Below are 25,100 nucleotides of genomic sequence, written 5' to 3' on the forward strand. Positions count from 1 at the left end.
GAAGAAAACTACAGGCCCATATCACTGATGAACATAGATGCAAAAATCCTCAAAAAAATATTAGCAAACAGAATCCAACAGCACATTAAAAGGATCATACACCATGATCAGGTGGGGTTTATTCCAGGAATGCAAGGATTCTTCAATATACGCGAATCAATCAACGTGATACACCATATTAACAAATTGAAGGAGAAAAACCATATGATCATCTCAATAGATGCAGAGAAAGCTTTTGACAAAATTCAACACCCATTTATGATAAAAACCCTGCAGAAAGTAGGCACAGAGGGAACTTTCCTCAACATAATAAAGGCCATATATGACAAACCCACAGCCAACATCGTCCTCAATGGTGAAACACTGAAAGCATTTCCACTAAGATCAGGAACAAGACAAGGTTGCCCACTCTCACCACTCTTATTCAATACAGTTTTGGAAGTTTTAGCCACAGCAATCAGAAAAGAAAGGAAATAAAAGGAATCCAAATCGGAAAAGAAGAAGTAAAGCTGTCACTGTTTGCAGATGACATGATACTATACATAGAGAATCTTAAAGATGCTACAAGAAAACTACTAGAGCTAATCAATGAATTTGGTAAAGCTGCAGGATACAAAATTAATGCACAGAAATCTCTTGCATTCCTATACACTAATGATGAAAAGTCTGAAAGTGAAATCAAGCAAACACTCCCATTTACCATTGCAACAAAAAGAATAAAATATCTAGGAATAAACATACCTAAGGAGACAAAAGACCTGTATGCAGAAAAGTATAAGACACTGATGAAAGAAATTAAAGATGATACAAATAGATTTAGAGATATACCATGTTTTTGGATTGGAAGAATCAACATTGTGAAAATGACTCTACTACCCAAAGCAATCTACAGATTCAATGCAACCCCTATCAAACTACCACTGGCATTTTTCACAGAACTAGAACAAAACATTTCACAATTTGTATGGAAACACAAAAGACCCTGAATAGCCAAAGCAATCTTGAGAACGAAAAATGGAGCTGGAGGAATCAGGCTCCCTGACTTCAGACTATACTACAAAGCTACAGTAATCAAGAGAGCATGGTACTGGCACAAAAACAGAAAGATAGATCAATGGAACAGGATAGAAAGCCCAGAGATAAACCCACGCACATATGGTCACTTATCTTTGATAAAGGAGGCAGGAATGTACAGTGGAGAAAGGACAGCCTCTTCAATAAGTGGTGCTGGGAAAACTGGACAGGTACATGTAAAAGTATGAGATTAGATCACTCCCTAACACCATACACAAAAATAAGCTCAAAATGGATTAAAGACCTAAATGTAAGGCCAGAAAGTATCAAACTCTTAGAGGAAAACATAGGCAGAACACTCTATGACATAAATCACAGCAAGATCCTTTTTGACCCACCTCCTAGAGAAATGGAAATAAAAACAAAAATAAACAAATGGGACCTAATGAAACTTCAAAGCTTTTGCACAGCAAAGGAAACCATAAGCAAGACCAAAAGACAACCCTCAGAATGGGAGAAAATATTTGCAAATGTAGCAACTGACAAAGGATTAATTTCCAAAATTTACAAGCAGCTCATGCAGCTCAATAACAAAAAAACAAACAACCCAATCCAAAAATGGGCAGAAGACCTAAATAGACATTTCTCCAAAGAAGATATACAGACTGCCAACAAACACACACATGAAAGAATGCTCAACATCATTAATCATTAGAGAAATGCAAATCAAAACTACAATGAGATATCATCTCACACCAGTCAGAATGGCCATCATCAAAAAATCTAGCAACAATAAATGCTGGAGAGGATGTGGAGAAAAGGGAACACTCTTGCACTGCTGGTGGGAATGTGAATTGGTACAGCCACTATGGAGAACAGTATGGAGGTTCCTTAAAAAACTACAAATAGAACACCATATGACCCAGCAATCCGACTACTGGGCATATACCCTGAGAAAACCAAAAGTCAAAAAGAGTTATATACCAAAATGTTCATTGCAGCTCTATTTACAATAGCCCAGAGATGGAAACAACCTAAGTGTCCATCATCGGATGAATGGATAAAGAAGATGTGGCACATATATACAATGGAATATTACTCAGCCATAAAAAGAAACGAAATTGAGCTATTTGTAATGAGGTGGATAGACCTAGAGTCTGTCATACAGAGTGAAGTAAGTCAGAAAGAGAAAGACAAATACCGTATGCTAACACATATATATGGAATTCAAGAAAATTTTAAAAAAAAGTCATGAAGAACCTAGTGGTAAGACAGGAATAAAGACACAGACCTACTAGAGAAGGGACTTGAGGATATGGGGAGGGGGAAGGGTGAGCTGTGACAAAGCGAGAGAGAGGCATGGACGTATATACACTACCAAACGTAAGCTAGATAGCTAGTGGGAAGCAGCCGCATAGCACAGGGAGATCAGCTCGGTGCTTTGTGACCACCTGGAGGGGTGGGATAGGGAGGGTGGGAGGGAGGGAGATGCAAGAGGGAAGAGATATGGGAACATATGTATATGTATATAGCTGATTCACTTTGTTATAAAGCAGAAACTAACACACCTTGTATAGGAATTATACCCCAGTAAAGATGTTTAAGAAAAAAGAGAATGCTTTACAATTAATACTGTTTGAAAAGAAGTTTTAAGGTTCTTGAAAAAGGCTTGTGCTTGAAACGTTTTTTAAGTGGCAGAAAAGCCAAATCAATATATGCATGCATTCTAATACAGAGTAAAACTTTAGGTGAGGACTTAATACTGTAATAGACAGTCTCATAATTAGAACCAGATGCTCGCCCCACATCATGATAGCTCAACCAAAGAAAGCTAATTACAGAGTTAAAGTCAATGTTTCCAGCAACATATCAGAAAAAGACTCGGCCCTTACCATATGTCGCCTGTAGAAATGAGCTAGGGGAACAGAAGGACACTGTTCTATTATTGGTGATTTTTTTCACCTCAGTTACAAGCATCACTTCTAAATCCCCCCTATGGTGAAGTTTACTGATTCTCACCACTGCAAGTATAAATCACCCTGTTCCTGTGAAACTGCCTCTTTCACGCACGCAAGAAACATTTACTGAGTGCCTAGCTATGTGCCAGACCTGGGAAAATAAAAATGAATAACACAAGCCCACACATTAGTGGATCCTGCCTGATTAGTGCTGTAATTGAAGTATACACAGTGCTTCCTATATAAGGCCATAGCTCTGCTGTGGTGTATGCTCTGCACTGATGACCTCTCATTTTCTTTTGCTTTGCCTCTATGAATTCAAAGCCTGTTATCTCTGGACTATAATTATTTTAACCATTACTCTGCACACATAAGAGAAATAGATTTCATTCCCTATCTCGTGTCCAGAACAACTGAATGAAGTACTCAAAACATCATGTTTAAGTTAATGTCTATTGAATAGGGAGAAGCAAAAAACTCAGTACAAATTGTCCCTGACTCAACGGTGGCTTTTCAAGTACCACTACCTGCCTTAATCATTTCTTGGTAAATGCAGGAAATACACGGTTACGAGAAGAATGCTAATTCCCCAGCTACTGAGCCCGCCCTGGTGTACTGTGTTTTCACCTACTTTCAACAAGAAACTCTTATTTATAGCTGTTTACAATGAGAAATATATTTTGAAGCATATATGTAATTGTGTATTAGTATTTGTATGTTCATGAGACAAAATATACAACATTAAACAAATAGCAAGATTCAAAAGAGCCAATCTGCCAGTGACATCTAATTTATGAATGTGTATAGATACTGAGTAAACAATGCTTTTTCCATGTAAATCAGCAATCAGTAGGCTTTGAGAAGCAGAACATTTTTTCCAAGAACAGGTTGGAAAAGCATGGTGGTGGAATAAAAAGGTTTATAAAATACAACGATGAACATGCAATGAATGTACTGCTGGCAAGTGAATATTGTTAAGTGTCAAGTGATATGTTGTAAAATTTGGTAACATTTCATCTTTAGCCATTTGTTACATTGCTATGCGACAGGACAATGCTACTGGTGTTAAAGATGACTAAATCTAGCAGGGAAAATCCTCTGCTCTGCGTGTGCGCTGAGACTCTGAAACCAGTAATATATTTGTGGTAAGGTGAAACAACTGCACACATAAAATTACTGACTGTGAAGTGAAATATACTGTATAAAACGAGACTGTAAGGTGAAAGGAAAACAAGAGTGGTTTTGCTCTTATTTCAGAGGAATGATGGAAACTGGTGAAATCATCCACGGATGTTAATCAATACTGGTGGTGCCTGTCTTGTTTAAAACAAGTTTTTGCGAAATGTGCTTAGAGCAATGCATCCTTTTATCTGGCACTTCACATTAACGAGGTACAGTAAGATTTACTAAAATTTTCTTTGATTCTTTTTACACATTTTTATTTACAAGTATTCTTTATTATTATACGAGGAATATTAACCAGCAAATTAACAAAAACTCTGAATCAAATTATTTTCTACTTGTTTTGTGTACCTGGAGCCTCAAGAGTTGAATACAAGGAAGTGTTCGCAAATTATGTTAATGATTCGGAAGGCAGTGGCATTTATCTTCAACTTCTTGACTTTGACATAAATGCATTCCTATTAAAAGTGCTGGTAAGGAATGGGTCCTCAGCTTTTCTAATGGAGTAACAATGTTATATTCTGATTTCACACAATTATTAAGTTCCTGGGAACATTATGGAAAGCCACAGAGTCTCTGAATCCTTCACATCCAGTGACAAGATAATGTGTGGCTTTGGAAGAATTAGGATCAAAAAGGGTGTCAAGAATGATAAACCCAAATTCTCTATCTGGTTATATTCCAATCACATTCTTTCGTGTAAGGGTTTATCATGTGAACTGTATAGCCTTGCTACTCAAACCACGATCCATGGACCAGCAACATCAATGTCACCTGGGAGCTTGAACCTCGACCCCAGACCTACTGAATCAGAATCTGAATTTTTAACAGATACTCAGGTGATCCTATGCACAGTAAAGGGTGACAAGTAGTGACCCAGAGCTTCTGAATCACAGGCTGATAGGTCATTTTCCTTATCCTTCAATTATAACTTCCATAAAAAAGGCAAACAGACATGGGCTTTAGTAATTAGGTGGACACTGCTTCCCTATAAAGAAAAACCACTGGCACTTTAGTTTTCAATACATATGAATATCAAATACAAATACAGAACTTAAAACCCTTCCCACATGCTTGTGGAACTGAAAATTTAAGAATACCACCACATACAAAATAAAATGTAAGCTAGAGCTACTCTACCCTAAAGAATTAGGTAATGGGTACAAGTGAGGCAGTGTCTACGACCAATTTTGAGAAAAATGTAGTTCACTGGCTACTAAATTATTCACCGCCAAGGCAGAGGCAAGGAGCCAGCCAGACCCTGATAGGCCACGCACGTGCCACGCACGCTGGTTCTTACCTGTTTGTACTCAGATTCTCTTCCAACCAATACCTGCAGAATGTAGTTGACAGGATCGCCTTTCATGGGTGGTACCGTCTCCCATAAAATTTCACATGAATTTCCTTCTAACTGTGTTACTCGAGGTGCTGAAATACAAATCCACACGTCCAAGCTCAAAATTCACAGTATCATGTGAATAGCCCATATTGTAGTAGTATCAGTGAGAACCCAGAGGGAGAGAGAATGCTTGTGCCCACCCTGAGAGGGGAGTTTATTTGCCCAGCCTCCTAGAAAACTAGCAGGGTACCCTTTACACAGAGAAGACATCCCATGCCTAGCAAGCCATTGGCGAAGAACCCTTTGCTCGCTGTCCTATTAATAACTATTTGGCCTGGGTTGCATTTTTGTTATTTTTTTGATGGCTAATGAGCACCTTCTATGATTAAGCCCTGTGTTAGGTTCTTTGGGGGATGCAAAAACAGGTACCATAAATACTGCTTTCGAGGAAATGAAGATCTAGTTGAGGGAAGGGGAGAGAAAGGTATGAAACAAGTACAAACAAACATAAATGTAAGGCAGATTAAAATGAGAGGTACAAATAAAATGTTGGGGAGTCCCAGGGGGAGGAAGTCACATCCGTGTGAGAGTCTAAGAAAGGTTTGAGGAGCAGGTGGCATTTGAGGTAAGCCTTTAAAAGTTACCTTACGTTTATACTTTTTAGTTTATTTTTTACCTACTGGACTCATTGTTCCAGATTAAAGTGAACTTATGTTAGTTTGCAGAAAAGCACTTACATGTTGCAGAATTTTTAAATATTTTCTTACAGCTTATACTGTATCTCTACAGCTTAATTCAATATCTGATATTTTTCCATTTTGTAACTAGCATGTGTAACTGCTCTTGCTGAATGCCCTTATTTTTAATTTCTAATTTTTAAATTTCTAATTACATGAATTCTTCAGAGGCAGTTGTTTCTACTTTCAATTCTGTACAATGCTGTTTCAGAAAAATAAAAGTTGTCTTAAAAAAAAAGTTTGTATTAGTTGGCCAAAACTACAATTTATGGAAAACTAAATAATCTCATCAGACTAAACAGTCCTCCAGCTAAGACAATTTCCTAAATCTAAGAATGAGAGGAGGAACACCTGATCGTGCGGCAGTGTGAGGACACTGTCCTCCTGAAGAAAGTGTACCACGACCTGCAAGAGCTATCAATTTGGTGTTGTATTTTCCACAGAATGAATCGCCCCCAATAATCACCTTCAGAGGCAAAGGTAGTGCTGGGAAGACCCCTGAAGTTATTTAGCTAATTGGTAAATGTGGCAGGCCTTCCTGTTACAAAAACAAACCTATCAGCCACAGCGTGCTCAGGAATCTCCTCTGTTAGAGCCGAAAGGCGAAGCTACACCAAAGGGCCAGGGCATTTACTGCCCAAGTGACCCAGCAAGTATACATCCATTTACACCAGTTATCTTCGTCACATGAAGAAGCCAAAGAGCTTCTGGACCACTGAGGGGCAGGGGAGCAGGGGGAAGGTATTTACCATAAAGTGCCCTGAAAGGAACTATGGGAAACCTTCACAGAATGCAACCAGACTGTGGTCAGACCCTGACCCAGGCCCCGGAGGCCCCGCACCCTCCTGTAACGCACTCCGTGCCCTGGTGTAGCTGATACAGCGCCTCTGTGCAGAAGCAGTAAGTCAAATGGCCTTTCTCCTGGGGCCAGACACAGACAGAACCTTCTTAACAAATGGTGCTCACTGCCTAGCCACCCAAATAATACAGCCAACCCTCACTTTACCCCATGTAAAACCTGGTTCAGGTGGGCTGCTTATCTGTCAGCCTCAGAGTCATTTCGGGCAGCAGCTGGATAAAGCAAAGACAGGCAGCAGGGACCCTCACGAGAATCACACTACCGGGGAGGTGAGGGCGCAGGCTCAGGAGTCCATGATGGGCTGGGACTGGGCCCAACGCTAGGTGGGAAGGGCTGAGCCAGCTTTTGCCCTGTTGCTGTCTGCCCGGCTTGGCCAGTCGGCTGTGCAGTGGCTGAAATTGGGAGATGAGGGCTCAGCGGACCCGGTGGAGGGAGAGCCTTGGGGGCGTGGCTTTCGCTCCCTCCCTGATCCCATGAAGGGGGCAGAGGGTAAACCAGTCATTCACAAACCTCAAGACAAATACTCCAGGAGGTGAGAACAGGCCACTGCTACAGCTTTCCAGTGAGGGCTGCGGGCTGGAGGAAAGGCTGTGGATGTTGCCTACACCGGCCTCTAATCTACTGATGCACCACAGTCGTCCAAAGATGCAGGCGAAGCGCTGCAGAGAGACACTCAGACCTCTCGTGGTAACCTGCCATAAGCGCTACATCACCAGGAATTCACCCGCATTCCTAACCCAACATCTGCCACTCAGGTCGGCTTCTTTTCTTCGTCCATCTATCCCCCGTGGGGAAGAGGCTGTCTCACCATTAAATTATCTGTGATAATAATCTACACATACTTGAGAAAAGTCATTACCGGTAAGCCCTCTCCCTTAAGGCCTCTCATTTCCCCTAGAGAACCCATTTCTCAACCATCTCTTTTAGAAAGTTCTTTTGATTCTATCTTGCTGATATGAGAAATATTAGGAGAGCATATTCAAGGTCAGAATCGAGCCTCCTCCTCTTAAATCCCAACATTTCCTCACTCTCACAGAAGAGCATGACTGCATACACGGTCCACAAACCTTTGATGCTGGGGGGGACACTCTTGGTTGTGCTGAAGGTGTAGGTTTCCGAGAAAGGCCCTTCCCCAGCCTCGCTGGCTGCCTGGATTCTGAAGGAGTAGCATGTGAATTCAGTCAGCCTCTGGACCTTATAGGTGTGGCTGGGTCCTCTGTAGATTGAAATAAACCTAGAGAAAGGAGCAGAATCCATTAGCCACCTGAACTTTTATTAGTGACAAGAAATTATGATACAAAAGTGGAACAGATTAGACCAACTTGGTAAATGCTATTCATACCATCTGAATTAATCATCAGCCAGTTGCTACGTTACTGTTAAGTTTAATGTCTAATATATGCTTACATAAAAGAAAAACACAAATTTAAGAACATATAAAGCTTAGAATGAGATTCCTTTAATTATGTTATAGATTCTAGAGACATCAGTTGTTCATGCTTTTGTTTACTGATAAAGAACAGAAATTTCAAATTTTTCATAATGGCAATATCTATATAATCTGATATGTTACCTTACCTTCTACTATGTACTAGGCAATGAAGTTAATGTTAATTGGGCACCGGAGAAATACAGTGTCCTCTTTACCAGAATTTTCTAAATAACAGGTTTAGCTAGAAAATTCTTTACATTTTAACCTTTATCTTTCCAAGAGCTTTCAAAGCCCCTTTCTCAAACTAGTAAGATGACATTTACGATTATAGATCTTTGAGAAAATATGTAAAAAGAAGATATATTTTGCTCAGAATCATCCATCAGCTTAATCACAATAACAGAAAAACAGCACAGGGGGGCTGGACAGTTTAGACGGGCAGCTTCTGGATCCTTCTCCCTCCCATCAGGACTATTTTGTACTTCTCTGCTAAATAATATTTCCATGAGACACAGGCATAAGAGGCATGAGGATAAAAAAAACAGGCCTTACATTTTGAGTGTTTCCCCTCAGGTCTTGGAAATTAATATTTTCACAGTGAAACGGGATTACTTAGAACTGCAATATAATGTTACCGTTTGTCCTTTTATAGTTAACCGTAATATTTTGGAAATAATGTAACTTCCCATAAGTTATCCAGGATCTTCAGTAGATTCAGAATCTGAATCTGCTGGCCTGGGGACACTTTGAGAACTTCTATATGAGTTAATCCAACCACACCGCCTTGTCCCTACACAGGCCAACTGTTTCTCCCAGTTTCTCGGCATCTGAGGACAATCCGCTGTCTTCAAATGCTGCTCGAAGTCAGGCAGTGATAGAATCACACACAATTCAAAATGTCTCTTAGGCTGATTTGGCCTAAGGGTAAGCAGAATTTATGCACTCATTTAGCAAACATTTTTTGAACATCTGCTGTGTGCTAGACTCTGTGTATTCAGAGATGAATTAGACCTAATCCTGTGGGTTAGCTGGTCCTGTGTGCGGGCAGGGTTTTCTGAAGGAGAGCAGCAGCTTTTCCACATGCTAGCGAACATCCCCTCCAGATGGATGGACGGATACAGAGATTAAACAGCTTTTTTACAAAACCTGTCAGTCGATACTTATCTTAAAGTATCCATGCATTAATCAGCCTTTGCAGTTGAGTTCCTGAGCCCCAGTCATTTCACCCATTTAATGTTCCTCTGCTTTGCTGTGTAAGGAAGCACCTTTTACTGAAGAATGAACATTTTTAATTTCAGGAAAAGACAGAGTCCAGGCTGAAACCCAAATACCATGGTAACCTACTTAGCACTCCTGACACATTACCGCCTTAATGAAGATACCCCTTGCTAATGCTAGAGGCTACTTATTAACTCAGCCTCACCCAGGCTAAAATCTCTAACCAGAGTAATTGCCCTTACTTATACCACAAAATGGAAGTCATGGTGTAAGAAGTAAAAGTGTTACATCTTCATTACAAACGTGCAGTAAAGCCGGGTGTTTAGAGGAGTTTGGAGAGGACTACTAGCAATAGTACTGCTTCCTTGCCCGTGCCCTGCTCTGAGAAGAGTATTTCCTTCTGAAATAAGTTCAGTGTATCTATGTAGGCAGCAGCACTCACATTCACAAAGAAATTTACTGAAGCAGATTCAGTACTCTCATTTTGTAGTATAATCTAAACTGAGCAAATAGCATATTTTCAAATATTTCAATTTTCAAGTTCATCAAAACCTGCTGTTTTTGGAATAGCTATTTTGTTCCTTTTTCTTGTTTTCCTCTTGTACCACAGCATTTTATTAATCGTTTAAAATTGCATTCCTATTTAGAAAAAGCACTGTGGAACAGGTGACTGAAAAACTTTACAATGAAAAACTTTACAATGTTGCCATTAGTGCATTTGTTTGCCTCCAGGGACAGTGCAATAAAGCTAGTGACAGAGCCCACCCCAGGTTTAAATGGGTTAATACAAGACAAGTGCTTAGAATAGTCTTGACATGTAATAATCACTCAGTATGTGTTAGTTATAATCATTTCATAATGCTGAGAAGACAGCTAACACTGAGGTTATTTTCTTTCCTCCCAGGTGGAGGGTCAGCCGTGTGGGGAGAGGCTGCCCTGCACACACTGGCTGTTTACCCTCTCCCACCGGACCTGTCAGTGAAGTGCAGGCAAGAGCACCTCCCTCGCAAGACTGCTGGGATTCAATGTGAAAACTCACGTAAAAGCCCCAGTTCGTACACAGAGTAGCCCTCAAATAAATATCTGTTGATCCTAAGCTTCTTTCTGTACATGCTGACAGTAACTTCTCTTTCAAACAATAAACACCAACCAAAACGAAATAAAAGCACACAAGCCAACACAAAAAATATAATCCCTCTTTCACCCCAATTCTGTAATTATTTTCCATCACTCCAAGAGGCAGGGGAAGAAAGAACCTTCTTTCTTCAGAGCCAGTGATTTACAGCCAGTTGCATGATGGCCTCTCTGGGAGGCTCCATAGGTTAACACCCTGTGGCTAGAACCACTCGGGGAGGGAATAAAAATATTCCTCAAATATTTGTTTTAAAAAGGCCAACTTAATTTTAAAATTCATTAATAAGTAAGCCAGACGCCTTTGGTGATAGAATTAAACATGCTACACGTCCCAAGACACAATGATTGAAGACTCCACATTTTAAAACAACCAAGGACTCAGAGCTTGGAGCAAGGCTTTGCCATGAAGAGGAGAACAGTGGCCATCCAGCCGTCCCGACGGCTATTCCTCCCCCTTAACGTCATTCCCTTGACTGCTCAATCCCACGGGGGTGGCCCAGGTGACAAGGGACGCACTATGTGGGGAGTCTGCGCTCCCCTGGGCCACCCCTTGGTCTATGCTGCCTGGTAAACACTGGGCCACCTTTCACTTCTCCCCCCTGCCTCCTCCACACTGTTGGTGTCAAGGGGTGGGGCACGGGCACTTGGATCCAGGAAGACTGGCCATGAATCTCAGCTCCGCCCGTAAGGCTGCCAAATCGCTCGCACCTGCTAACCGTTTCTCCATCTGCAAAACAGGGACAGTATCCACCTCATAGATCGTTTTGATGAGCCAAATGCAGAAATGTGAGGAAAAAGCTTAGCACTGAGCCCGACACGTAGTAAGAGTTCAATACAGGGTACCCAATGGCTCCAGACCCTGCACCATGAGTGCCACCAACCAACCTGATCAGGCTAAGGTGCCCTGAGGATCACTGTGGCTCTCAACTCCCACCACGCAGGCCTTTCTCCAGGTTGCTGGGGCCACAACCAGTTCACGCTGCAGCAGGAAGAGGTCCCTCTGAACTTGTCCTGCCACATCTGTTATGGCCTGTGCTAGACATACAGCTCTCCCCCAAATAAGTTAATCTAATCTGGTGACCAAGGAGTGCACATGAAATGCTCACTGTTATTTTTATTACATGAATGCTCCTATGCTATAGAAACATAATGAAATTATATCAACATATAGGTATGGTTCCTAGAATGTAGTTCATGCTCAATAAAGCCACTGAGTAATTTTAGTATCAGTTCAGGCTGAGGCCTGTGTAGCCACAGCGATCCTCTGTGGTATCACAGCCCCTTATAGGTCTCCCTGGAGCCCTGGGCCCACACTGGCAGTGCCTCTGAGAGGTCTTGTACTCCATCCTCAACCCCTGCTGCCCATAGCCACATACATCTGGAGGCATCAGCCCCATTACCTAGGGCTCTTGTGAAGGCCAAGTAAGAGGACAGGTGTGGAAACACCTTGGGGCTCCGCTGTGGAGCTGCCCCACTGGTGCAGGGGCTGAAGGTCCAGCGGGTAATAACAATCACTGCAGACAGCAGACCTGAGTTTGAGTTCAGCTTCAACAGCCTGGTGGTCTTCACCTCTATAGCCAAGTAAGCTGTTTCCTCCTGTGTAACATAACATGGGCACGATAACAGTGCTGACCCCCTCAGAGAGTTGTGAGAATTAAATGGGATAATGCAGAGAGAACCCATTACAAAATGCCTAGCACTTGTGAGTGCTATATAAATATTAGTGGTTACTGTTTATAATAACAAAGCACCAAGGTTCATGAATGATTTACCTAGTTTCTCAGCACTGGAGAAACCTGAGGATGTCCCCGGACGGCATCCCTCTCACTTACATTCCCTTAGACTTTCCGGAGCTGGAGGGAAAGCTGTGCATGTGAATACCATCTATCCTGTCCTGGAAAACCCAGGCGGAGAACCGCTGTGGAAAACAGATGAAGATGGAGCAGCAGGTCCTATAGAAATGCCGGCCACTTATGGAAATTTGGGCATTTTTACTTAGTGAGAGGAAAAACGGAGAGAAATGCTCTCATGTACTAAAACAAATGTTTACTTGGAAGAGGAAGCATAAACGAGGCGGAACGTTCAGTGGGTCACTGAAAGTTTACAGTCTAAATGAATTCTTTATGGCTCTGCCCCCAACTGGCTCCAGCTTTGACTATGTCTTCTTGAAACTAAACACTTTGAAGGTAACAAAAACACGTGGGCTTTTAATTTGGTAATTTGGCAGTGTTTTAAAAAAATATTTTACATATCTATGAATACAAAATGAATATGCTTATTTGGCTTGCCTGTCAGAGTACTCCATGGTGGGTACAAAGAGGTACAAAGACCTTGACCACAATGCAGAGTCTGTTATCTTCATGATGAACAAGTCGATAACTCTCCAGGCTGTTTCTGGACGCTTGGGATAATAACTGTCTTATTCACCTGGCAGGAATTTTTCTGAGATCCAAATGAAAGGACCAAGTAAATTCTATGATTTGTTATTAAATATACACTAGGAAGGCAAAACAACAGATTTTTGACATTTTCAAGAAATTCTTTCAACCTCAGTATTTTAGGCTTTAATATTGTGAAAGATAACTTTTTTGCACTGAAGGAAGAAATTCAGACATGTTACATCTTTAAATGTTTTTTAAAATCATTTTAGGGGAAAATGATGATATACAAAGTATTAATTTTAAAATGTTTCCGTAAAACACTTTTGTTTCAAAAGAAACGTCCAAGAATTCTCTGGATGGAGTATAATAAATTCACAGTAGAAAATAAGAGAGAATGCTGAGGCTTGTATGTTTATTTCCTCGTTGCTGTCCACCCACTGCAGGCTAACAGAAGCCCATTAATATTTACTCTTCAAAGTGATCTAACCTGCTGACCTAAAAGGGCCTATGGTCCACAAACGGCTGCAAATGGCACATTTCAAAACATCACAAATTAACACTCTTAGTAAGCTCAATGTGGCTATATTCCCGAGCAATGACATGTCATTGCCTTTATTTTTTCTTAATTTCCCTGGGCTCCATGGATTGTGTGTGTGTGAATTTCCTACATTACTGAAGTGACGTTTGGGAATGGAGGATGTTCAAAACAGGAATGAATAGTATGTACCCTCCCTCCACAAAGAACACTGAGTCCCGCCATGTCTATGCAGAAGCAGATGGCAGCAGATGGCATCACGTGAGGACACCTGAGGCAAAGAAGATGCTTTTCCAAAACTGGTTCTGATGTTGCCGAGAGTCCCAGTGTGGAGAGTGAATGCTCATGTGTCAAGAGCGATTTCCAAAAGACCAATGAGAAAAGGAGTTAATTTCCTAACCCCCATGTCCCCAGCTCCACATGGCTTGGGAGTAATCAGGCTGCAATATGTTTTGGTTATGATCCTTTTTATGCTCCTTTTCTAAGAAATAAAATGTCACTATAGCTACTGATGAAAATCTGTACATAGAATAAAATTCTTGTTTTTGATCCTTTTTGTCTGCACTGCACTTATTGATATACATCAAAAAAGAAATTTATTTATATTCAAATAAAGGATGACTAGACTCTCTAAAGACCACCTGAGAACCTTGAAACTTTCCATTCTTCTACTTTGCTTTCAAATACGTGCAGTGAATCTCATCTTCAGGCATATTCTTCGCAGAGTCTTCCAAATTCCTGTTAGCCTACTTTTATTTTAGTGGCCTTACCTCAATCTTACCTCATTTAGGAAAAATGGAGAGGAAAATGCTATCCAATTCCATTCTGTTACTTATTTACTTTTAAATAGAAGAAAAAACCATAGTCAGAATTCTACTTCTGGTCTAATTAAGATCTCAAATACTTCATTTACCACTCCTCACCTTGGACTGTCCTTAGAACATTTTAGCCTGAAACTGAGTAAGCTAGCAATACTCTTTATTTTGCAGGATGAATCTTTATGCTCCTTTTTAAAAAAATAAAAATGCTTTTTTTCCCATCAATCAGGGACTGAAGACAGGTATCATTAGCTTCATTTTGTAAAGGGAGAAACTAAGGCAAAAAGAAGTTAAGGGACATGCCTCTAGTCATCTAGAAACTCAGTAACAGATCTGGGATTACAACAGAGAATTAACACCCCTGTTGAGAACCATAACTGCCTTCTGGTGACTGAAAGCAATATAAAAATGCCATTTATCCAACAAGGGTGGTCATGCGAATTGGGGACTGCTCCACAGAAGCAAAGGAAGCTAATACCGAGGGTCTTTTGTGGGCTCTGAGTTAGTCGTGTTACATCTATTTCATTTAATTCAGCAGTATGCTCTGAGAAATATAAACAGGAGTTTGTTCTATAACAGGCATACATTAAGAAAGTTCACTCCTGTAGTGCTCATATACCCCGGCCACTTTTGTTAGTTGCCTGGTGTATAATTTTTTAGGGTTTCTTTCTGCAGATTATTTTCCATCCCTCTCTAATAGCAAACAGGCAGTCATACTGTACACATTACATAGTCCCTCCAATTTTGCTGGCTAAAGGTAAAAGTGTCACGGGCACAAGGGCTGAGTTAAAAGGAGAGCAAGTGGCAATTATCCATTCTATTAGAGCCCATCCCCATTTTGCTGGAGCCTTGCTTTAAAATACATTGGCTCTCTGGGTAACCTGAACAACAGATTAACCATAAATGTATTCCTGGAACTTAAGTTCCTCTTGCCTCAGTGCTGAGTACAATTATCAGGAACAGGGACCCACAGGGTCAGGACGAGAATCAGCATCAATTCAAATTCTGTTAGGGCAGCATAACATTTCATTTCAATAACGCAGACAAATGCATCTTCAAAATCATCATTACACATTATAATCTTAAAATGCACGAGCTGATCTTGTTATTCTAATCCCTGTATTCGGTTAGCACAGCATTATGAAAATGTTTACTTTTGGGTATATATTTTTCTTGCATACATAGGAACCAAAGACATTTGGATCTATGCTAGACCTGTTAAGAATAATAGACTTAATCACTCTATAGCCAAACTAACATAATTTTTGTTTTTCTGTTGAAATTAAATAAAAACTCTTGTACTGTCTGCTCATTTTTTCACATTAATTTCTCAGCAAGATAAGCTCCTTACAGACAGGCTACATACTTCACAAGACCTAGCACACTGCAGTAATTTTAAAAAAAATTGACTGAGCAATCATAATATAACTGCTACGGATAAACTTAGTCCTACTTTGAGGTTGCTATGTAAATATGTAGTCAGTGACCTTGGACTGGGAATCTTGTGGGTCAAAATCTTGAATACATGGGAAACAAATGTCCTGATCAAGGGGGAAAACTTTCTACACAGCAATTCCAGGTGATCGGGATGAATTCTAGGTTGACTTACCTTGGGGCAAGGATTTGGGCAAGGTGCCCTTCTGGTATCCCTTTTATCTACATGAAGTAGCCCCAAACTTAAGAAAAAAAAACCAAGTGTAAAAGTACCAGAATAGAAAGGCATTTACATGGAGAAAGACCTAGGGCATGTTTCTGTTCTCTGGAGATTGTATCCTCGGTTTCCACCCAATCCTGAGTCCTTATCACTGGTCTCCATCCTAAGGCTCTCCAGCATGAGGTTATAAGATTGATTCCCTTTTAAGACTCACCCAACTTGTTACCTTTTCTAATAAGCCTTCTCTGTTCAATTTTAAGCCTAAAGTACATGCCATTCTTCTACCTTCCCTCAACACTCTGTGCATGTGTCAATCTTTAAGCCCTCCACACCATGATTTGCTGTCTCTTCTACCTATCCCCAACCAGACTGTGATCTATTCAAGAACTAAATAATGTAGATAAAGCTCTCAATGCCTGGCACTTTGTAGGTGCTCAATAAATAGTAGTGTCCTTTAGAAAGTCTGAAAATATATTTTTGGCCAAACGGTATACTTAGAAATCTCTGGGTCATTTCAGATTTTTTTGATTATGAGGTATATAAATTAAACATAATAAACCAGCAGATCACAGATGCAAAACCTTAGCGGTTTTGCCCATTAAGTGGTCACTCTTAAGGAAAGTCAGTATCTTTCTTCTTATTTTCTTATTTGTCAAAAGCAGAAATTAAACATGAAGAAAAAAAGAGATAACATTGTCTAATCATTTACAAAATACATCTTTTTATATAGGATTTAGCTCACAAATAATCTACAAAGATTCACTGCTTTAAGGTGAAAAGGTGGCAAGGATCTCAGAGTTCAGCTTCTAGTTCAACCCCTTTGTATTTCATGGATGTGGAAAACGCAGGAGCAATAGTTTAGCAGCTGAAATCAACTCAACTCTTTAATCTGACAATCACCAAGCAGGGAGTTATTCATTTTCACTGTGCTTCTGTTGCAAAACATGTTTAAAGACTCAGATTTCTTGCATTGGCTGGCTAGGACAGCGACAAGACTCAGACACCACAGCCCTCCTTCCAAATGCCCACAGTGACTGGTGAGACAAGCGTACACGGCAAAAGAAATATTTTGAGAGCTGACAGCTAAGAAAGTACATTAAAACCACCATCGGACCTAACTCTGATTCTCACCTTGGCCACAGCAGGATATATAATATTTTTGCCACCTCCATAATAGGAACTCGTTAGTGCTTAATGAAATCAATACACACGCTAAAGGATGTGTACACTTTTCCCCAAAGCCACAACTAGAAACCACTCTAGCAACCACAAGTTCAATGAAAAAGACAGCTGTCACTTTGGAAGAAAACACTGGACAGGCCAGATCCAAGTCCTAAAGAACCTCAAGGGGACGAGAACTGACCAAGAGCTGGCTAAGAACAAGTATTATGATGTATCCAACTCAAGGTGTTTCTCGCTGATCTTCACTACTCAAGAGCCAGAGTTAAAGGCTTGGATTCGTGGGGCCATTTTCACTACACGAGCTCAGTTTCAAGACACTAAGGAAGGTCATCTTCAAACTCAAAATAGGTCAATTTCATCCTTTTAAATCCCAGGAAAATAATTGCACAAATGGAATGAGAATTTATTATGTTCTATATTCCTATTACTTTAATAACTTCTGGGAGCACTGACAAATCTAATTTAGAAAAAGATAAATTTGGACTCTAGCCCATAAAATAAAGAAAAACACTGTTCCTAATGGTAAGTTTTCTTAAAATGCCATTTAAATTTAGGCAAGTCATTTATTTGATTACAAGCCAGCCCCCCCTCTTTTTGTTTTCTTTTTTTTTTTTTTAATGAGGAAGGAGCCTGTATTGATTACTAGACTCTGCACTATTTTCTGTCTGGCATATTTAAATGTCTAACAACAGCATTCTTATTTGGACCAGCATTCTTATTTGGACCAGCATTCTTATTTGCTCATGGAGATTTTGTTCTAAGCATCTGTTCAGTTCTCTGTACAAGGCACTTCAGGTAGCTGCCCTGCAGAGGGCAGGACTGCAGCACACTGGGGATAGCAGGTTTGGTGCAAAGCTGTCCTTCTTCCCATATTCTTGGAGGTAATAGTAGAGGCAGCTGCATGGGGAAGTCAGGAGGTGCTGGTTCTGTTCCCAATTCTGCCACCAGCTTCAAAAATGTTCCTGGGATTCACTTCTTCTAAACAGTACAACTAGAAGGTATTTTCTAAGGAAGGTTCTCCCTGCCAACAATGTAAGCCAAAAGCCCAGGAAAAAAGAGACTCATGTACAAATTTCCCCAAATGCTAGCTTTATATATTTATCATGATTTCTGTTAGTCCATAATTCCTGTTCTTGCCAGTAAGGTCAAGGAGTCTCCTACCAGTAAAATAGTGAGTCCGTGAAAAATGCATTCCAAAAGCACACAGCACAGTAAGATAAATGGTCTTGTCTGTGAATGAGTATGAATTTAATCTCTAATGAACCTCCCCCAAAGAAGCCTTACCTTCTCTGTCCTTTCTACACTGGGACTCATTCCCAAAAGGACGATCACTTTTTTTCTTCTAAGTCAAACTATTGTGTTTTCCAGGTCCTCCAATGTCAAGTTCAAACGTTATCTGTTTCAAAAAGCTGTTCCTGATCTTTGCAACCAACCAGTCTCTGCACTTTATTCCCTACGTCTGCCCCCTTCCAACTCCCAGAGCGCTTTTCTCCAATGGCACTAGTGTTCTACGACTATTTGTAGGTTGATATTATGCTTCTGGAGGGGGAAGCAGGGCCTTGCTTTCGTTCTTGAGCTTGGTGTCCCCGAGGGCCCACCCCAAACAGTGCCTTCCACACAGCAGGACTCCACTGAGCTCACGTGAATCCGAGTACTCGAGTACAGAGCAGAGGTAGAGGTTGGACAGGGGTCTCTGTGCTAATTAGAACCAGGTCCCCATATAAAAGAGCAGGATACTGTGATGCATTAAGGGGAAATAACAGGAATACTTCCACATACACTGGTCTGTGCTTTGGCAGGTATGCACAGGAAGGGGCAGCATGTCTACTCCATCAGGCTGTCTTGGTTTTATGGTCATCTCCTACCTCCTTCAGCTGATTCTCTCATTTGAACTTTTGGTAACAGAACTTTCTGTCATTAACTTTTGCTACGCATCTGAATTATTCCTAAATACAGTTCAGCTGCCCATCTTCTGATCGGCCATTTTCAGAGGAAATAAAGTTAGATTAAATAAATACTATGTGAAAGGCTGTATTTGATTTCTGTAGCCAACAGTGTTCCTGGGCATGGAGTTTTATAAAGAATCTCCTATTTGCTCCAGTTAATTTGATATTATATTGCATTGCCCATAGTTACAGAGCACAATCCCCATCTGTACATCACCACAGCTATTTCAGACTGGTAAACATGTTTGTCCCGATGGTTACTGAATATTTAAAGAGGTTAACATCTTTTCCTGAGTCTTATTTCCCTCTGCACTCGTGACTAATATAACACTATTAAACAGCATGGACTTGAATTCGACCATTTTCTTTCTGGATAATTTCTCTCCATTTTCTTTATGAAAGAAAAAAACACATATATTATCACATGTAGGAAAATCAGGATCACGAGAATGTTAATTTAGAAAATTCCAAATGGAGAATGGAGGGTGCAACTTTGGGTATAAAACGCAGGACCCAAATACCTAGGGAGTCTTTCAATAAGGACGAAGAGTGCTTCAGAGGACAAATGAACAAGGAAGATTCCATCCCACAACCCAAAGCCATCGAATTTTCGGATGAAGCCTCAGGTCCTCACCTCTTGTTTCTGTCCTCCAGCTGCAGTGTGTACACCGTGCCATCAGCCGCGTGCGTCCTGGCATTACCGTCTCCCCATTTCAGCTTCAGGCTCTGGGGCCCAGCAGCGGCACATTCGAGCCTAGGAGGCAACGGTGGTAACGGCCGAGTTTTTGCTTTAATGAACTGACTAAATGGTCCAGCTCCAATTTCATTTATGGCCTGAATTCTGATCCTGGAAAAAGGAAAAAAAATCACAAAGGTTGTTGGTTTAAGAAGCAGTGATTCCTCATTTGAAATAAACATTGTGTGGTGTATTTCTTACTTGCCCCTATAAGCAGAGTCATGGAATAAAGGAAAACAAGTTAAAAATAATTCAAGACAAATAGAGAAATGGGCAGCTCGGAAAACAGATTATCTTCTCCATTCCAAAAAATAGCCCCAAAAACCACATTAGCAAGATATCCCTTAGTTCTTAATTAAAAGAAAGAAAGAAAGAAAGAAAGAAAGAAAGAAAGAAAGAAAGAAAGAAAGAAAAAGAAAGAAAGAAAAAGAAAGAAAGAATGGCAGAAAAGGGAAGACATACTAAAGACTTTCATATTTTGTTCTAGCCACCCTTCAGCTGCCTCAAAGTCAGTTTTAGGATAACAGCTCTTCAACAGCACATTTTCCTCCCCTTTCTCCAGCCTCACCCAACAACCTCTGCTAGTCCTTAACCAGTGCTATGTGTGCAGGCACTGCTGGTAACAGTGTCATTCAGATGTGCAATTATCTTAACTGGATGTTTACTATGTGCAGTGTTATGGGTAATAAAGATATACTAACACTGCTCTCATGGTCTAGGAACTGAAAATCAAAGTTAAAATGTATATAGAAAAAATTTCCTATTATCATTCCTATTTTTCTTGTTCCTCTACTTCCTTACTAGTTGATTGAAAAAGTTCTCCAAGGTCATCACACAACACATTGATGGCACTGCTCCACCTTCATCCTCAACACTCCTTCCCGCAGTGACTGCATGTTATTGAAGCTTGTTTCCTCCTGGCACAGTGGCCTGCAGACCCCTGCAGAGGCCTTTCTCCTCTGCTTCTCGGACCAAAGGTCTCACACTAGCTCCCACCCCACCCTCTGCTCTTCCTCTCTTCTTCTGTACAATATGGACAGTCCTCTCAATAACTTCAGCATTCCACAGCTTCATCCACTTAAGATCTTCCCCAGGTCTGCCTCTCCTCCATCTCTTCATGCCTCATTACTAGGCCTCTAGTAGAAACTTTCACCCAGATCCCTTGCTAGGTACATAGGCATCTTATTGGGCTGAATGAGCAGTGTGGTGTCACTAGTTCTAAAAGTTTCAACATTTAAACTTGATTTGAGTTTGAAACAGTGTTTCAAAACACATGATAATAAAAAATACAGTCAAAGAGAAATTCTCAGGAAACAGATCAGTTTAAAATATTCTTATAATTTAGTTTTATGTACTTCTCACTTACAGCAATTATTGCTTATATCTAAATAGAAAATATCATTTAGCTATTACAATACCTTTATCCATCATATGACCTCAAATTAACCTTAATTCTTCAAATTTAAAATTACATAGTTCAGCAAGTCAATCTAATGACACATCTGTAAATTGTTAAGAAAAAAAACCCAATAGATTAATTCCAGGTGAGATGGAGTAAGCACACTCCACCGTCTCTCCCACTGAATGCAGCTATTAAACCTGGACAAAATAAACAGAGCAGCTATTTAAGAAGTCCAGAAAGGAAATAGCAGCTGAAGGATTTGGGGAAGAATTTGAACGATCACCAAACCAGCAGTGAATTTACCATTTTTCCCCTCCTTTACTCACTGGATTAGACTCAACGGCGCAGCCTGAAATCCAGGAACAGACATTTGCATGGGCAGAGAGCTGCCTGGCTCAAAAGAAAGCAAAGAGTCTCTGAATGGGAGAAAATTCCCCCATGCCTCTTTTTTTATTTCTTTTCTACACTGTCTCATTCTCCAACCCTTAGCCAGTTCCATCATATTAACAGCCTAAAGAAGAAAAACCACATGATCATACTCATTGATACAGAAAAAGCATCTAATAAAATTCAACATATGTTCATAATAAAAATTCCCAGCAAACTAGGGATAGAAGGGAAATTTCTCAACCCAAAAGGGGCATCTATAGAAATACCTGCAGCTAACATTACACTTAACGGTGAAAGACTAAATGAAAGATCAGAACAAAGCAAGGATGTCTACTCTCACCACTCCTATTTAATGTCAGGTACCAGTCCCAGCCAGTGGGTGTGGGAAAAAAGGCACAGAGATAGGAAATAAAGAAATATACTGCAAGACACTGCTGAGACTATTGAAGACCACCTAACTAGACAGAGATATACTGTGATCATGAATTGGAAGATTCTACACAGAAAAAATGTCAATTCTTCCAAAACTGGATCTATAGATACAATGCAATTCTAATAAAATTCCAGCAGGATTCTTCTTAGTAGATATAGATAAGTTGATTCTAAAAGTTACGTGGCAAGACAAAGGAACTAAAATTGCTAACACAAATCTGAAACATACGAATAAAGTTGGAAGAATCACACTATCTGATTTAGAACTTACTATAAAGCTTCCTATAAAGTATTCAAGATAGTGTGGTATCAGACAGACACATAGACCAACAGAACCAACACATACATGGCCAACTGATTTTCAAAAATGTGCAGAATGAATTCAACGGAGAAAGAATAGTCTTCTTAACAAGTGGTATTGGAACAACTGGATATCAAAAGGAAAGATAAATAAATCTCAATCTAAACCTCAGATCTTATTCAAAAGTTAACTCATGGATCACAGATCTAAGTGTAGAATGTAAAATATAAAACTCTTAAGAAGAAAACAGGAGGAAATATTTGTTACCTAGAATTAAAGAACTTTTAGATATGGTGTGAAAAGAATGTATCCAGAATGCATCTAAGACCTTTCAAATCTCAGCAGCAAAACAACCCAAAACAACCCAACTAATTAAAAAAATGGGCAAAAGCCTGGAACAAACATTCCACCAAAGAGGATATACACATGGCAAATATGCACACAAAAAAGATGTTTAACATCATTAGCCACTAGGAAAATACAAATTAAAACTACAATGGGGTAATACTATATCCCTATTAAAATGGCCAAAATAAAAAATGCTTATTAATACCATTCTGGCAAGTATAAGGAACAACTGAAACTCTCCTATTTTGCTGGTGAGAATGCAAAATGGTATAGTTACATTGGAAAACAATTTGCTTACAAAGTTTCTTATAAACTTTAACATACATTTATCATATGACCCAGCACTTCTTGGACTTTACTCTAGAGGAATTAAAGTTTACGTTCACACAAAAGCCCGCACATACACGTTTATACCAGCTCTATTCATAATCACCCAAAACTGGATGAATATCTGCCTCACAGTTTGGAATGTAGCAAACACTTATCGCTGATAAAGTACAGCAAAAGTTCCATTACAAAGAGCCTTACTTTTCCCAGATTCTATTAAACTAGGGCTACATCAGGTCTCTTGTACATAATGCAATGTCACTCTCTCAACATAGCATTGAAAGACTACAATAAACTCTTCTTTGCTTCCCAGCATGAGTCTTGTAAAATAGCTGCATGGTATTAAGATAAGAGTTTTTTCCCCTATGATTTGAAAAGTAAGAAATTTTTCTGCAACTGGAGAAGAAAAATCTTTTTAAAAAGGTGGTCATCATTGTCGTAGAAATTACTACCTTTTTTCCCTACTCAGAAAAAGGGGATTAAGCCAGACTTTAAGTCTCAGTCTTTTTTCAATGGTGTACAAATTTCCTCACCTACAAAGTTTATATCAATGTCTTTCCACTGTCCAGACTGCCATTCCTTCCCTTTATTCTGGGCAGAGGTATTCCTAGAGCCCAGAGGCCAAGATGCTTCCTTCCATCTGCTTGCCCATATTCCTCCAGAGCCAAGCTCACCTGTACTCAAGGTGATCCTACTGTTTTGCTCCATGCAGCCTCAACAGCCCTTTAGCTACATTAAGTAAAAGGAAGGGAGGTAATGGGTTGCTTCAGATTGTTGTTCTGCTCAAGACAAAAAAATTATGAGATCCGAATCATTTATAAGAATTAAAAAATAGCTTATAATACACAAGTATCAAGATGCAGAAAGAAATGTAGATTTAATATGTACTTTTGTAAATTCATTTTCTTCACAAGGCCTCCCCAGTATTTTGATAGGTACTAGGTTCCTAATATCTGTAGCTCTAGGGTTCTCTGACCTTTTAACTGGGAAGTATCTGGTAGGCATATCGAATGTTAGCCATACATACATACACATACACACACACACACACACACACACACACACATACACACACCAAGAACAAGAATATTATGGTAGCATTTTAACTCTCTTTAGCAGTGAAGCCTTTCTGCCTACTCTGCTCATCACTTTGGTGACCTTGGGGAAAGGATCTAACACCTTTAAGTAACAGTTTCCTCCTCTATGAAATCTTCCCTGCATTTACAAATAGGATTACTTAATTAAGATAAGGAATATGGGAAGTACTTTTTTAAAAAATAAATTTATTTAATTCATTTATTCTTGGCTGCGTTGGGTCTTCGTTGCTGCACACAGGCTTTATCTAGCTGTGGTGAGTGGGCTTCTCATTGCAGTGGCTTCTCTTGTTGCAGAGCATGGGCTCTAGGTGTGTGGGCTTCAGTAGTTGTGGCACGCGGTCTCAGTAGTTGTGGCTCGTGGGCTCTAGAGCGTAGGCTCAGTAGTTGTGGCTCACGGGCTTAGTTGCTCCGCGGCATGTGGGATCTTCCCAGACCAGGGCTCGAACCCGTGTCCCCTGCATTGGCAGGCAGATTCTCAACCACTGCGCCACCAGGGAAGCCCAGTACTTTCTATTTTTAATATTTTATACTTTGCCGTACAATCAGAAAAGGATTCAAGGTGGCTAAAAGCACTTTGGTGAACTTTAAAGTGCTACTTTATGGAGTTACTATTTTTATGACTTCTTTTAAGACCGTATTCCTTCCTAGAGCCGTGAAGAAAACGTGTTGGGGATCTAT

General features: G+C 40.1%; 1 protein-coding gene across 8 annotated transcripts in view; it reads right to left on the reverse strand.

Moving 5' to 3' along the window:
* The window catches only part of FNDC3B (fibronectin type III domain containing 3B), a 357,900-nt gene that overhangs the window by 13,835 nt on the left and 318,965 nt on the right, over positions 1-25,100 (reverse strand). For all 8 annotated transcript variants that reach the window (XM_027111777.1, XM_027111778.1, XM_027111774.1 and 5 more), the window contains 3 exons: positions 20,024-20,236; positions 8,157-8,323; positions 5,455-5,582 (listed from right to left, as the gene is read on the reverse strand). In XM_027111777.1, coding sequence (XP_026967578.1) covers positions 5,455-5,582; positions 8,157-8,323; positions 20,024-20,236 — 508 coding nt within the window. The remainder of the gene's footprint in view (positions 1-5,454; positions 5,583-8,156; positions 8,324-20,023; positions 20,237-25,100) is intronic.

The sequence above is a fragment of the Aethalodelphis obliquidens genome, unplaced genomic scaffold (genome assembly GCF_003676395.1).
Source record: "Aethalodelphis obliquidens isolate GAN/ISIS:26980383/991018 unplaced genomic scaffold, ASM367639v1 scaffold1, whole genome shotgun sequence".
NCBI classification, from domain to species: Eukaryota; Metazoa; Chordata; class Mammalia; order Artiodactyla; family Delphinidae; genus Aethalodelphis; species Aethalodelphis obliquidens.